Below are 12,841 nucleotides of genomic sequence, written 5' to 3'. Positions count from 1 at the left end.
TGTGTGAATGAATTAATGCTTTTTTATTTCTTTTTCCACCCTGGAAAATCACATACATTCAACTCGTGTTGAGAGTTTCTGTGGAAAATACAGAATTTACTGTAAATTTTCTTGAAAGAAAAAAATGAAGGCAGTTCCAAACTGACTCATGTCTTAAGGCTTTTCTTGTGAGAGAATGCAAAAAGCCTTCAAGTGAAATTTTGTTTGAGAGTACTCCTGGATCTTGAAACAATTAAAGGAAGCTGTACCTGACATTAAGAGCCACAAAGTGGTTATCTTGCAATGCAGTAACAGAAAGTGTGAGACGCGGAGTTGTCCTGTGGAAACAAAAAGCAGAATTTAGTGAATGCATCTTCTTGACATGGAGCGCAAGTTATGTGGTTTCATATTTTGTATGTCTAAGAGTGACTCTTGATGTGACTAGCTGGCAAGACAGTAATTGTTTTAATCCGTATCAGTTCTTTCTTTTAGAAAGCTAAAGCAATGTCAGTGTCAAAACATGCCTTCTTTTCCAACATGAGTGAGGAAGGTTGGGTATTAAAATAAAAATAAGAAAAACAAAGCCAAAGAAAAGCATATTTTGGTGCTGGATGAGGAAGTGAGGCTTTTTCTTTTTCATTTCAAAGTAGCCTGGGAAAGCCTCTCTGTGTGGTATATTTTTGCCAGGGGTAAGTGGGAACATTACTTAACCTTTCACAAAATAAATATGAAATGCCTTTATCCTAATCCTTGGAAATCTAGCTGATTTGTCTGCTGTTATCTGTAGGTGAGTGAGGCTGTCTCATTTGTTCTTCATATGAGTTTTACAAGCCTTTGATTTTTTTTTTTACTGTTCATTTTGGTTTTACTAATCACTGTCTTCAGGCAGTAATATTTTTCTGCAGGTTCTCAGCATTCTCTAGACATTCAGCTTCAGCTTTGCTTATGTGTACGTCTGATTACTCTCTCTTCTACCTTGAGTGTCTTTACTATTTTTCTTTTAGTTTCACATAAAACTTATGAAACCATTATACATCATGAAGTAATACACACAAAAAAATCAAACTGTTCATTTAAGTATCCCCTGTAGCTTGAGAAAATAATGTTTATTTTAGTTTTCTCAGCTGAAATCAGAACACTACTTCCTATCTTGTACTTTTTTGCACTGAGCAATAATTACACCTTTAATAATTAAGAACTAAAGTGAAAATTAATGTTAGAAAAAAAAATATCTTCATCTTACAGTTGCATTAGTATCAGTCATCCAGGAATAGCAGTGAGCTAATTGAGCTCTGTGGAATTTTCCATCTGGCATCCTTTGTTAGGCTGTATAGATTTTCCTGCCCTAGTAGGGTAAACTGTGGTAGGATATTAAGAGGTAATAATTTTTGTTACTTTAAAGTGGAAGTCCGCTTATGTCTAACGTAGCTTTCTCTGGCTTGCTTCTTCCATGGAGGGAAAGGACTTTGTTCAACACTTTCTCACTGATAAAGCCAATAAAATGCTCAGCCAGAACATTTGATGTTCCAGGGGCACAGCTGAATTGATGATGCTAATTTTGGATGTCAGCTAAATGGCTTTGCCAGTACTAGGACTATTTTGCATAAACCAGACCACAGATTTTTCTGCCTTTCTGTAGTAATTTCTAGTTTCGGTGCTGTCCAGAATAGAATAGCCTGTACCGAGCGACTGCAACCTTCAGAGGATGGCTCATAACTTAAATGCTGTTCTCAAAACCCAAGGTAGGCATCCATGTTTCAGTGACTATATGGAAACCGCAGAGTGTATGGATAAACGTGCTGCTTGTTGTCGAGTCCTCAGAGAGCCAAGAAGTGACAGCTATACAGTAGAAACAGTCCTGTAAGGTACTTCTCCTCTGACATATCCTCAAGCAGATTTAGTAGAAAAAACAAATAAATTTTCTAGGTTGACTGGAACATTATGAATGGTGGCACCACATCAGGCTCTTGAGCAGCACAGTCATTTAAACCTGTATGACTCCTGTTTACATCTTCTCAGGTAGCCAGATCTGACCTAGAGTGGCCAATCTCTTCCTTAATTCCTTAATTCAAGGACAGTGAAAAGAATTTCATTGGTAGATGCCATTGTTTCTCTCTTTTCTTTTTTTTTTTGTTGGTTCAGATACTTTCCTTGTCCAAGTTCTTGAAATGCCTGCCCACGTTTTGATTTAAGATGTCCTGAAGGACAGAGAGATCCTGGGATTTTTATTTTTTATTTTTTAACTGAAAGTTTAATAGACCTTACAGCAATGGAGAAGGCCTTAACATTGAGGTGCAAGACCTGATTTAAATAAATATTGCCAAATTTCAAATCTGCCATTGTCCTTTTGATCTTCTGAACTATCTTAGTGCATGGTAACACCTCCTTTAAGCTCTGACTCAGTTCTTCTAGTTCTCCCAGTCTTTCCTGTATTTAGGGACAACTAGCAACATTTGAATCTTTTGTTTGTCATAATTTTTTAAATGTATACCTGCTATTTTTCTTTAGAGGTATATTTTAGTAAATTTTTATGAATGTCTTTTATTCAAATCTTTATCTATTTTAAATACTAATAGATACTCAAATAATGTCTGATTTCTGCTCTTAATACATCTTTTGTTGGCCAGAATAATGCAAATATAAGTCAGCTTGACTTTGTTTCTGATGGTGTATCTCTTTTGGTTGTGTTTTGTTTCAGAGGAACTTTGGATTTTTCACTTGTACTTGAAGAATACACAAGTAGCTATTTCATACCATGTGCTTTGTATTTTAATCAACTAATTTTTCTGCCTTGTTTCTTGTGTGTTATGACTTTTACAAGATTATGAAGGAAATTGGCATATGAAATTATACTAATATATATTATTTTCAGGAGTTTTAGACATTGGCTTTGCATCATTTCAAAATCTTTACTGTTTAAAACCTGCATGCTTTTGTTGAATAAGATCCAGATAGTTACCTTGATTATTTTTCATAGTCCTAACTTGAACTGAATTTTCAAGAAAGTTTATTTTCTGGAAGAAATGTGGAATTAGGGATATGAAATGAAGTGGTTAATTTTATATATATATATATTTTTTTTACAAAGACCACTTAGAGACTTATAGCTAGGTACCTGTAGCTTCAGACCAATGACCAAGTTTGTTGTATTTTTTATTGTTTCACTAAATGCAGATGTTTATAAAGTAAGGTTTTGTTATAGTCAGTATTACAAAAGTAACACAGCAGCAGAAAGACAAGGAGTGTATTTTGTTCTACCATCATCAAGTTGTCAAGCAAGGCTTCATTTCAGTATCTCCTCCCTGGCGTATAAAGGAGGAGGAAGAGAGAGTGACTTTCAGGCAGCAGCTTGAGCTTCTAGTGCAGGCACTTAAATTTTTTTAAAATTCTCTTGGACTTGTAAACGGAACAAGTAAGATGGCAAGTCACGGATGGAAAATAAACACAAAATATCAAGATGTCATTTTAAGAGTTGTTTTTATGACCATTACCATCCTTGAAAACTGTGTTAGAACAGTCAGAGTGCATGTATTCTGGTCCTGAAATTAAGGACTAGACTGTTATTCACCAGAGAGAGCACTTAAAGCACTTTACTCCAATTATATGTCTGCTCTTCAATGCATGAGGCTGTTAGTGCCTCCTGGAGCAATTATCTGTAAAAGTCTTGTAGTTGAGGTCGACTTCCACTGGGTGGTGACCAAGACTTGCTAGAGCAGGAGTAAGTGAGTAGACTAAAACTTTCCTTAATATCACTTGATTTTTTTATCTTTTGGTCAACAGTCAGATCTGCTGGTATTTGCTTTGCTCCTTGTCATGCCAGGTAATATGTTTATCAGCAGAAAACGAGCACCTAATTGTTCTTTTTTTCATTTAAATTCTCTCACTCTACTTCCATTTCTCTCCTTTCTCCCCCATTTTTACCCTATTTTCGTTGTTGTTTGCTTATTTTATACAATATTGCATCCAATCAACTAAATCGCTACCTTTCTTTTAAAAGAAAAACATAAAATCCTGTAGTGCCAGTTCTGTATATTCTAACATAAGCTATTACATATGTCCTTTGGGAAAGCCTGTAACCTAACTCTGTCTAGGAAGCTGTTTTGTTGAAGGAAGATGGGGAGAGAAAATGCAGTTGGGCATTTTCTGATTGCCCAGTGAGCTTCGGAAGACAAAGGCACATTCGACGATCGTTGAGGTTGCTGCCAAAAAAATCACAAGCTGAACTGAACATCTTTGTCTTAAATCCTAGTTGGAAGTGCTTTTAAACCTTGTGTGTAAACATCGTAGATCGTGCAGATTACTTGTCCCAGAAATACTTTCCTCCCTTCTTATTTCTTCAGACAGGAAGGTATGCCCAGAAAGTGAAGTAGCTCAGACTTAGGGCCAACAGCACGAACAGGTTCAATTCAATGTCCTTGAAAACATACAAATAAAATTTCTGCATGCTCAGATCTGAGAAATTCGACCAATGAGTTGAGCTGATGTAGTAAAGATGATGGCTAAGAGCTGCATGAGAGGCTTTAGGCAGAGCTGGAGTGGAAAATGGGTAGATAAAAGATACGCAGCTTGTCAGAAGAATCAGTGCTTTTGCATGCTTCTCTGGCAAGCTATTTATGTACCTCTTACTAGTAGAGATGTTTGTTGTGATTTAGTTTCTTCTGTTTGCTTTTGAATTGTGGTTTCTTTTCCTTTGCTTCTTGCTTTTATTCCTTTTTTCTTTCTTTCTTGGCGGCATGCAACATCACGGTTTTCTTCATATTCTCGCTAATAGCGGGCTGCTTGAAGCATTCACAGGCATAGTCTGCATGCTATTTTGTGCACTTGAGAAGCGTCCCCTTGTATTAACGTGCATGCTGATGGATTTTTGTTATTCTCTACCTCTTTAGTTTTGTGGACTTCTTTGAACTTTAGGAGTTTTCATTTGTTTTTAAAGAATAAAGTACTTTGATACCTCCACAGGAAGTGACAGCTCTGTGTATGTGTCTGTGTATGTATTTGTATATTGAAATTGGAATTAAATACATTTTTTTTGCAGTTTAAAACAAATTGGTTTTCCTCTAGGAGGTGACCAGTTTGGGGGGATGTCTTTGTGCTCAGCACTGTGGATCCTTGTTACAACTCCTTTCCTCCCAATGTTTGTTATGGCAGGAGGTGATGAGAGATGAATTTTTTGGAACAGAACTTAGGCGTGTGCTTTGTAGCTTTGATTAATAAATGAATATCTCTAGCAATGTGGCATTTCCTAAAGTTTGATGCAAATGTGGTTGATTAAGCAAGCTGTGTCAGTTGTTTCAGACCAAGGTCAAGTTAAAACAAATTCAGTGGAAGCCTTGTGGCTAAGATTTAGAGACGTATTTCTTCTTTTCCTCACTGACCCTCCTTCCACACATACACATTGTTCCATATTTTTGCTTTCTGTGAAAGCACTAAGCACCAATATTACCAGCCTGTAAAAAGCTAGAGGCCTGCTATGACGCTGTTAGAATGCAAAGGTTTGCTTCCACATGAACTATGGTTGGCTTGGAGCTCTCTGCTTATTGCTCAGTACATGAATTAATTCCAAGTTGGAACAGTTTCACAGCAGGCATGGCAAGACTTCTCTGATACTCATTTTACACCTGTAATTCATGTTATAGCAATACATCGTCTAAATAGCATGGACCACATGAGTTGTAGTGTTCTTTTACCCTCAAATGTGAAGGAAAGATGACAGAAAGCCATCTTCAAAGCAGCCTAGATAGAATTCAATAAGAATGTCTGTACTGTTCTCACTTGGGTTTTATTAGAGCTTAAGGGTAATTAAGAAACCTTAAGTGTGTGAAATTAAAGAAACAAAAAAACTCCAACAAACCCCACCTTTATTGTACGACCAAGTATATTTCAAAGGATCTCATATTGCTCTGTGTGCATTTCGTAAAGAGTTAAGGCTGGAGGAAAGGAAATCCATTCATGGGTTTAACGTCTTTATAACAAAGAAGGAAACATCGCAGGTACTAGAGGAACTGGTCTTGTCTTCATTTTTTTTCCCCATATAGCTCGAATACTTGTATTACAAGCATGGAATTAAAATATTTTTTTTCTAAAACGTTTATGACACACAAGAACAGAAATTAAATGATTTACAGATGTTGAGGAGACATTTTCTTATAGCATCCCATAACTACCATGATAACCTGGAGGTTATACGTGATTCATGATTAGCAGCATATAAAAGCTATATTCTGTTTAATTCAGATGATAAATATTTGGTATTTACTTTGAGTATTGTTTTTTAATTCAGACTTCTTGCTATTTTAACATTAAGGATTAGTAAGTTTGAAAGCACTGTAACATATAGTTTCAGTATTGGCAGTATTTGTTAGGGATAAAATTCACATTTATATAAAAAACAAGTCTACAAATCCATGCTCCAGATTTTAGCCTGGTCTGTGAATCATGAGGCCCCACCGAGACTGAGAACAAACCACGATGCTTTTAATTCCAAGACTCACACGTTGGTGCCTGATGCTAAGGCCCTACCCCACCACATAACCTCCTGCACTGTCTTGCGTATCTTCTTCACCACTGAGTAGAGAATGCCGCGTGTACAATCCTGTAGGATGGTTTAACTTGTGGAAGCACATACTTGGGGGCAGGTAGTTGGGAACGGGACTTAGCATGAGTAACTTAGTTTGCCAAGGCATAGTAAGGTGGACAATGAGTACTTTCAGTGTAAGAAGGTTTAAATATCTAAATAATTGTATGATCATAACTGATGACTAGGGGAAAATGAGTGGAAGGTCTTTTCTACAGAAAACTTGAGTAGGTTGGATTTATTATATATGTAAACTGAGGTTTCTGAAGTTGTTCATTTCTAAAGGAAAGGGTTCATTTCCATATGACCTCTGGCCTCATGTGAAGACTGAATATCAAGAAAAGGGTAGTTTAATTGTTTGGCAAAACCAGGCTGTGTATGTGTTTTTTTAAAGTACTTTTTATTTAGTCATCTTGTCATGACACACAGCACTGTTGTATTTCTCTCTGCTGTCTTCTTGCTATGTCCTAGCTGGCACAAACTGTAAGTTTTCATTTAGTTTATATAGCAACTGATCCGTGATGGTAGTTTGTTACACTGTTGTAATAAATAACACTGACCTTGGCTGCTGGCTTTCCTCTGTGTACCTCTAGCCTGAACCAGTCATCAAAGATTGAACTCGTACTATTGACTGTAAAAATGAACATGGCTTTCTTCTCATTGCAGCACTTACACCAGGGATAGAGACGTTTATATGTATTCACCATGTGAGCCCACATAGATACTTACAGGGAATTTTAATTACAAGAAGATGGTGGTAAAAGACTTTGGCTAAGAACATGAAGGATGTAGAGTGCTAAGGAGAGACTGGTGTGGAAAATATGATATAAATTTTTCTGTAAATAAAATCCAGCAATGAAACACTTCTTTATGCTTTCTGTAGTGGCACCGTGGGCTATTCTCAATCTCAATTTAATTGATGTTTACCACTGGCTGTTGTGATGTGTTGAACTCAAAATGGGAGAATTGCCAGTTGTATCCTGGTTCTGTAACTTGAACGCTCATTTGAAATCATGATATAGACAATTTTAGTATTAACTACTTAAGTTGTTCTATAGCTGATAGAAAGCTGAACTGAAAAAATTATGATTCTGTGTAGAGTCTTCTCGTTACGGTGTCACTTTCTAATACAGAGAATGACATCCCCTAAACAGGGGCTGACTGCAGATGTTAATGGGAAACAGCACTCAAAAAAGAAGTGAGAGAAAGTTCAGAGATGTCTGCTAGACACGTTGTACATGTGAGGGCAGAGTAGATAGCATAGCTTGCCAGAGGTGAACAGTAAAAGATGACTGAATGGAAGATGGTGGATTGGAAGAGGGATATCAGAAAGGATCTTTAAAGTGGAGAAAGTAGTTTATTTAATGTGATGAGGACAGTGCAAGGAGGGATACGTACAGAGTAGGTAAGGTAGCCAAAATATCATCTAGGAAAATGATTTTTTCTCTTCATCAGCGATGTCAACGAGGAAAAGCTTGGCAAGATCGTATCGGCTGTAGAAAGGAAGACTAGAGTAACTGGTTGAGATGACAGCCTAAACAAATTCTTTGTTAATATACAGAAAAACCTTTGAGGTCTTTGACATGGTTATCCAGAGAGAGGCTTGGATAATTGAGTTAGTTATTTTTGCTTGCATGACCAACAGATCAAAGACGATATCTATACACACGTGAATTTGTTATTGCTGTTCTATCTTTAGGTAAAGAAGATGAATTTCCAAAGAAGCCATTGGGGCAAATTCCATCAGGACCTCAGCCTGCTATGCCTAATTCCACTCCAATGCTTAATGGACAGAACAGCACTGGTACACAAACAACGAGAAGGACAGAGAGGAGACCATCCTCTGGAGAAGAACTGGAAAATTCACCAAATAACCGAAAAAGAATTAATTCACTGGAGAAACAACCTTCCTTAAAACAGCAGAAGTCTCGACCGATAGACACGCAGAGTATACAGTCTAAAACTGAGGTAGATGCTAGAAGAAAGCCTCAACCCATGGGGCAAGACAACTCAAGGCAATATGATAATGCAGCTGCTAACCAAAATTCTAATGCTATTTCAAATACAAGAAGGGAATTTGTACCTAAGTGGAATAAACCATCCGATATCAAAATAATTGAAAAGACCATGAAACTTACTGCAGAAGTGAAAGGAAGGCCAATAAATCATTCAGTTTCAGGCTCACCACCAGGTTCTGCAGAAACACAGCCTTTGAATGTAAAGCAAAAGATGAGGGTTTTGGATGCTGATGAAGGTAAGCGTGGGTCTAATGCATCACAGTACGACAATGTTCCGGAAGCTGATATTGAGAATGAGAATATTGTTGAAGAGATGCTTGAGAGAGCTCATCCACAGAGTCCAAGGCATGTAGCATATTCGAATAGTCCAAGAAAACAAGCTGATAAAATACCTGCTCCATTAAAAATATCCAACAATTACACCTTCACTTCCCAACCCAGATCTCCAAAATACTCTTTGCCATCTGATGGACCACCTCATGGACTGAATGTAAAACAGCCACTGCCATCTTATAACAATCCACCTACTTATCATGGAAATTCTCCAAAGCATGTTTCCAGTATAGGCAATACAAGTTCCATACCTCTGCACTACCACGGGAATCGAACCAGCCCTTCTGGTAGACCATATGGTTCTTTTATTACAGCAGATTACTCTCCAGATAAATTACAAGTGAACTCTTATCCTGCCAATCGCCAAAATCCTCTCTCCCCAGCCCCTGCTCGGATAGAAGTAGCCCCTGTCGATGCCTATACCAGCAACCTGAGGTCCCCCCCAGGTGTCAAATTCATAATCCCTCCTGTGGACTATTTGCCAGAAGATAGGAAGTGGCCAGATGCTGCGTATATTTATAGACAAGAACCGTACAGGCAGCCCTGGAGCCAAGACATTAACACGAGTCACTTGGATAACTTCCAGAAATACCAGCATTTTCAGGCAACACCTTTTCAAGACCACGGTCTTCCCGCTGTTTCTGTGGATGGTCCAATAAGATACAGGACTTCACCAAACTTTGAAGAGCATGGTTCACCACAATACCAATATTCAGGTCCATCAGCTCAAGCCCAACACTACCGAAATCGAAATGATGGATTGTCTATGCATGAGTCTGTGCTTCTCTGAGAATCTGTCTGTACTTACTAAAGTGGCAAGAACCAAACTCAGTTATGCATTACTGTGTTAGCAGTAGTCCACCTCATTTCCTCTATGAAATGTGGACAGTTCACATGACTCTGTCAAAAAGAACACTATTTCAAAGATGTTTCAGGCTTTCACTGAAGGCTAGTTGAGTTCTTAGACTTGCATCGAAGCTCGCGAAAGTGATCTGATGCACATAGTCGTAGCAATAGCAATAAGATCATATACACAGTATAGCTAATACTGTCATTTTCCCTCAAATTTAAATAACTCGTGTTATGATCTTTCTGCCTAAAACCTAACACATTTACAGGTTTTATTTTGACTGACATTGTTAATGCACTGTATAGATGTGTGGGTGCATGTGTGTGAGTGTGCACTTACATACACGAATGCATATGAAAAAAGAGCTAAAGAGTTTAAATGTAAATGCATTTAACTTTGGGCAAAGCTTGTGAAGTACTTTTATTTCATATTAATTTTTCTTTATAATTTATTTGAGAAGCCATTCATTTTGAATGGGATTTTCTGTCATTGTTATACAGCTGCCTCAGTATCCCAGTATCTGTTCTGGGCAGGGGAGATACTTTGGGATTATTAATTTAAACTTATGTGAGAGTTAATTTCCTCTCCTTTGACTACTGTTTGTCATTTTCCTCAGCAGGAAGGAGCAGGCAGGCAAAAGCAGAAAGCCAAAAATGTCTTTATAATCTGGCTAAGAAATGGTGCTGAAAATTCAGGGCAGTCTCTAGTTTCTTAGGTGAATGAAAGCGGAGAGTTTTTACCTTTGCACCCAAACCTACCATCAGAATGTCTGAAATCTGCAAAATGCTGGGGCATGGTGAGAGCAAGGCCAGATCCAGAAATGGTGCTTCACCCTTCACTTTTTGCCACGCCGTGCTGTCAAGCTAAACAAATTGGTTGCAAGGCCAAATCTCACAGGTATCAGAACTACCATCTCCTTGATGCTTTTGAGAAGTACATGCAGGAGGCTGAGACTTGGTCGTGACTTGATATTCCCTGAGCCGTGCGCATATGCAGTGTCCCTTCTTTTAAGCTTTGTCATGTCAATTCCATTTTGGTTTTGCCCTATTTTTCCCCAAAGAGCCAGTAGGTCCATGCCTGTGATAGGGCATGTGCTGCTGTGCTTTCAGGCTGCTGAGAGACTGTTGTTTGTTTTTTTTACACTAAAACCATCCTGACTGTTAATAGGAAGCTTAGACTCCTGGTAACGTATTTTTAATTAGCGTTTGCAGCCTTTTTTTTTACTTTGTTTTTGCTTTTCTTTTCGTTGACTGTGAACTGGGGGTGACAAAAACGCAGGTTGAAGTGGCACGCGGAGGATGCAGCCTTGTGAGCTGCCGGGGACCACGCAGGCAGTGCGGGATGCACTGACCTCTCCTTGAAACCAAGGGGACTGGAGGTGGGTAAGGATCTCACCAGAAGAGGTCCTTGGAGTGCTTAACAGAGAGATTTTCTAATCCTTAAGTACCTAGCATCGGTAGCAACATCGGTTCTGGATGGATTCGAAGGTTGTCCTGTTCTCTTTTGTAAGATTTGTTAACTGAAAACATAGAAATGGATTTTATTTTATTTTCCTTTAAAGAATGAGCTTTAGTGCCTATTATTGCTGCAGGTTGGCTCTGTAAGTTTTAAGGTACAGAAGTAAAACAATTTTTATAAATGGAAGTAACATTTACTTAGTATATTTCAAAAACTTTTTGTGTGTATATGATGTGTCTGATGTAATTTTTAATGAACTGGGCAATTTTATATTTTAAGAGTCGCAAACTGCAGCGAAGTAACAGTAGCAAAGCACTACACTGAAACTCTAAAATTGTGAAGATAAATATGACTTGGGCTTACTTTAGTTCTGATTGCTTACAGCAGCTTAGAAATGTATGTATATAATATCGTGGCTAAGTGTAATAATCGCAGTGTTTAACGATGGTTCTGTAATTCGTAACAAGGCTGTACAATTCATTTGTGCAAGCAACACGAAGCTCTAAAATATGTATCAGCATTAGTAAATACTGTAGATTTTTATATATAAAAATATATACACATTATTTTCTTATGTCATCTGCAACAGTTTTATAACTGTGTATCCTATTTTGATGTGACTGTATTTTTAACGTTAAAATAATAATAATTAAGCTTCTGTTGTTTTGTCTTCATTTTTTCGTTGTCTAATTAGCTCAAAACTGCACAAATGGTTGTTCATAATTGTGTCTATATATATCTGCATGTCCTATTTGATTTGTTTATATATGTTTATTTTGGGACTAAGCAATAGGGATACAATCTGTACAGTCCTTTGCATTATTACAGAAGTAACAAGATTATTGACTATAGTTGACCACACTGCTAAGCATGATCCTATCCTTTGTGAAAGCTAGGAGTATAAATTGTGATGATGATTTTCTGGTTTTATTCTAATAATCTCACCCAGTACCGATTCAAAAGAAGAGGATTGGTACTGTATAGTTCTTTAAAAAGAGCCTCGTGCCCCAAGTCTGTAGAGCAAAGCATGCTTCGGTTTTCATCGAACTGAACAAACCCAACTCAAGGCAGTGCCAGACTGAAATCTGCCCGTCATGCCTGTAAGAAGCACCCTCGCTGCGGGGTGCAGTGAGACACAGCCGTGCCAGTGTCTTGCTGAGGGAGGGAAGGGAGGAGGGAATCAACCCGGCATAATGGATTAGACACCCTCCAAAGAGCTCTTCTGTCACTGCTTGCTTTGATCTGAAAACAGTCAAGCAGGAAGCATCAACATAAAATACTTTTCTTTTTTTTTTTTCTTTTTTTTTTCTCCAGGTTTCTTCATAATAATTTTATAGAATTTGCCTGCTTTGAGCTGTACAAATTGTAGATTTCTTGTGGAAGGTAGCCGTCATGGCTCTCCTTGCAGTCAGTGAGACAGTTTCAGGGACAGTTTGTAGAGTGAGTTCTCTCCACTAACACAAAGAACACAGAAGACTAAATGAGGATAGATGTCTAACCTCTGCATGGCAAAAAATAAGTGAGATTAATCAGAATATAAGAGCAAAAGGAAATCACATCAGTTGTATGCTGTGAACTTCTGTGTTTGCTTTTCCTTTGACACTAGATTAAATCTGAAGACTTCACTGC

At 37.8% G+C, this 12,841-nt stretch overlaps 1 protein-coding gene across 4 annotated transcripts in view; it reads left to right on the top strand.

Annotated features, from left to right (window-relative positions):
• Positions 1-11,885, top strand: part of USP6NL (USP6 N-terminal like) — a 117,933-nt gene extending 106,048 nt beyond the window's left edge. For 2 of the 4 annotated variants that reach the window (XM_035549320.2, XM_035549322.2), the window contains one exon: positions 8,253-11,864. In XM_035549320.2, the coding sequence (XP_035405213.1) occupies positions 8,253-9,694 (1,442 nt within the window). In that variant the 3' untranslated portion in view covers positions 9,695-11,864. Of the gene's footprint in view, positions 1-8,252 lie in introns of all 4 variants that reach the window. The other 2 variants (XM_035549318.2, XM_035549317.1) reach the window with 2 other exon arrangements.
• The last annotated feature ends 956 nt before the right edge of the window (positions 11,886-12,841 follow it).

This window comes from Cygnus atratus, chromosome 1 (assembly GCF_013377495.2).
Source record: "Cygnus atratus isolate AKBS03 ecotype Queensland, Australia chromosome 1, CAtr_DNAZoo_HiC_assembly, whole genome shotgun sequence".
Lineage (NCBI taxonomy): Eukaryota > Metazoa > Chordata > Aves > Anseriformes > Anatidae > Cygnus > Cygnus atratus.
This window is presented reverse-complemented; position numbering and strand designations above follow the sequence as displayed.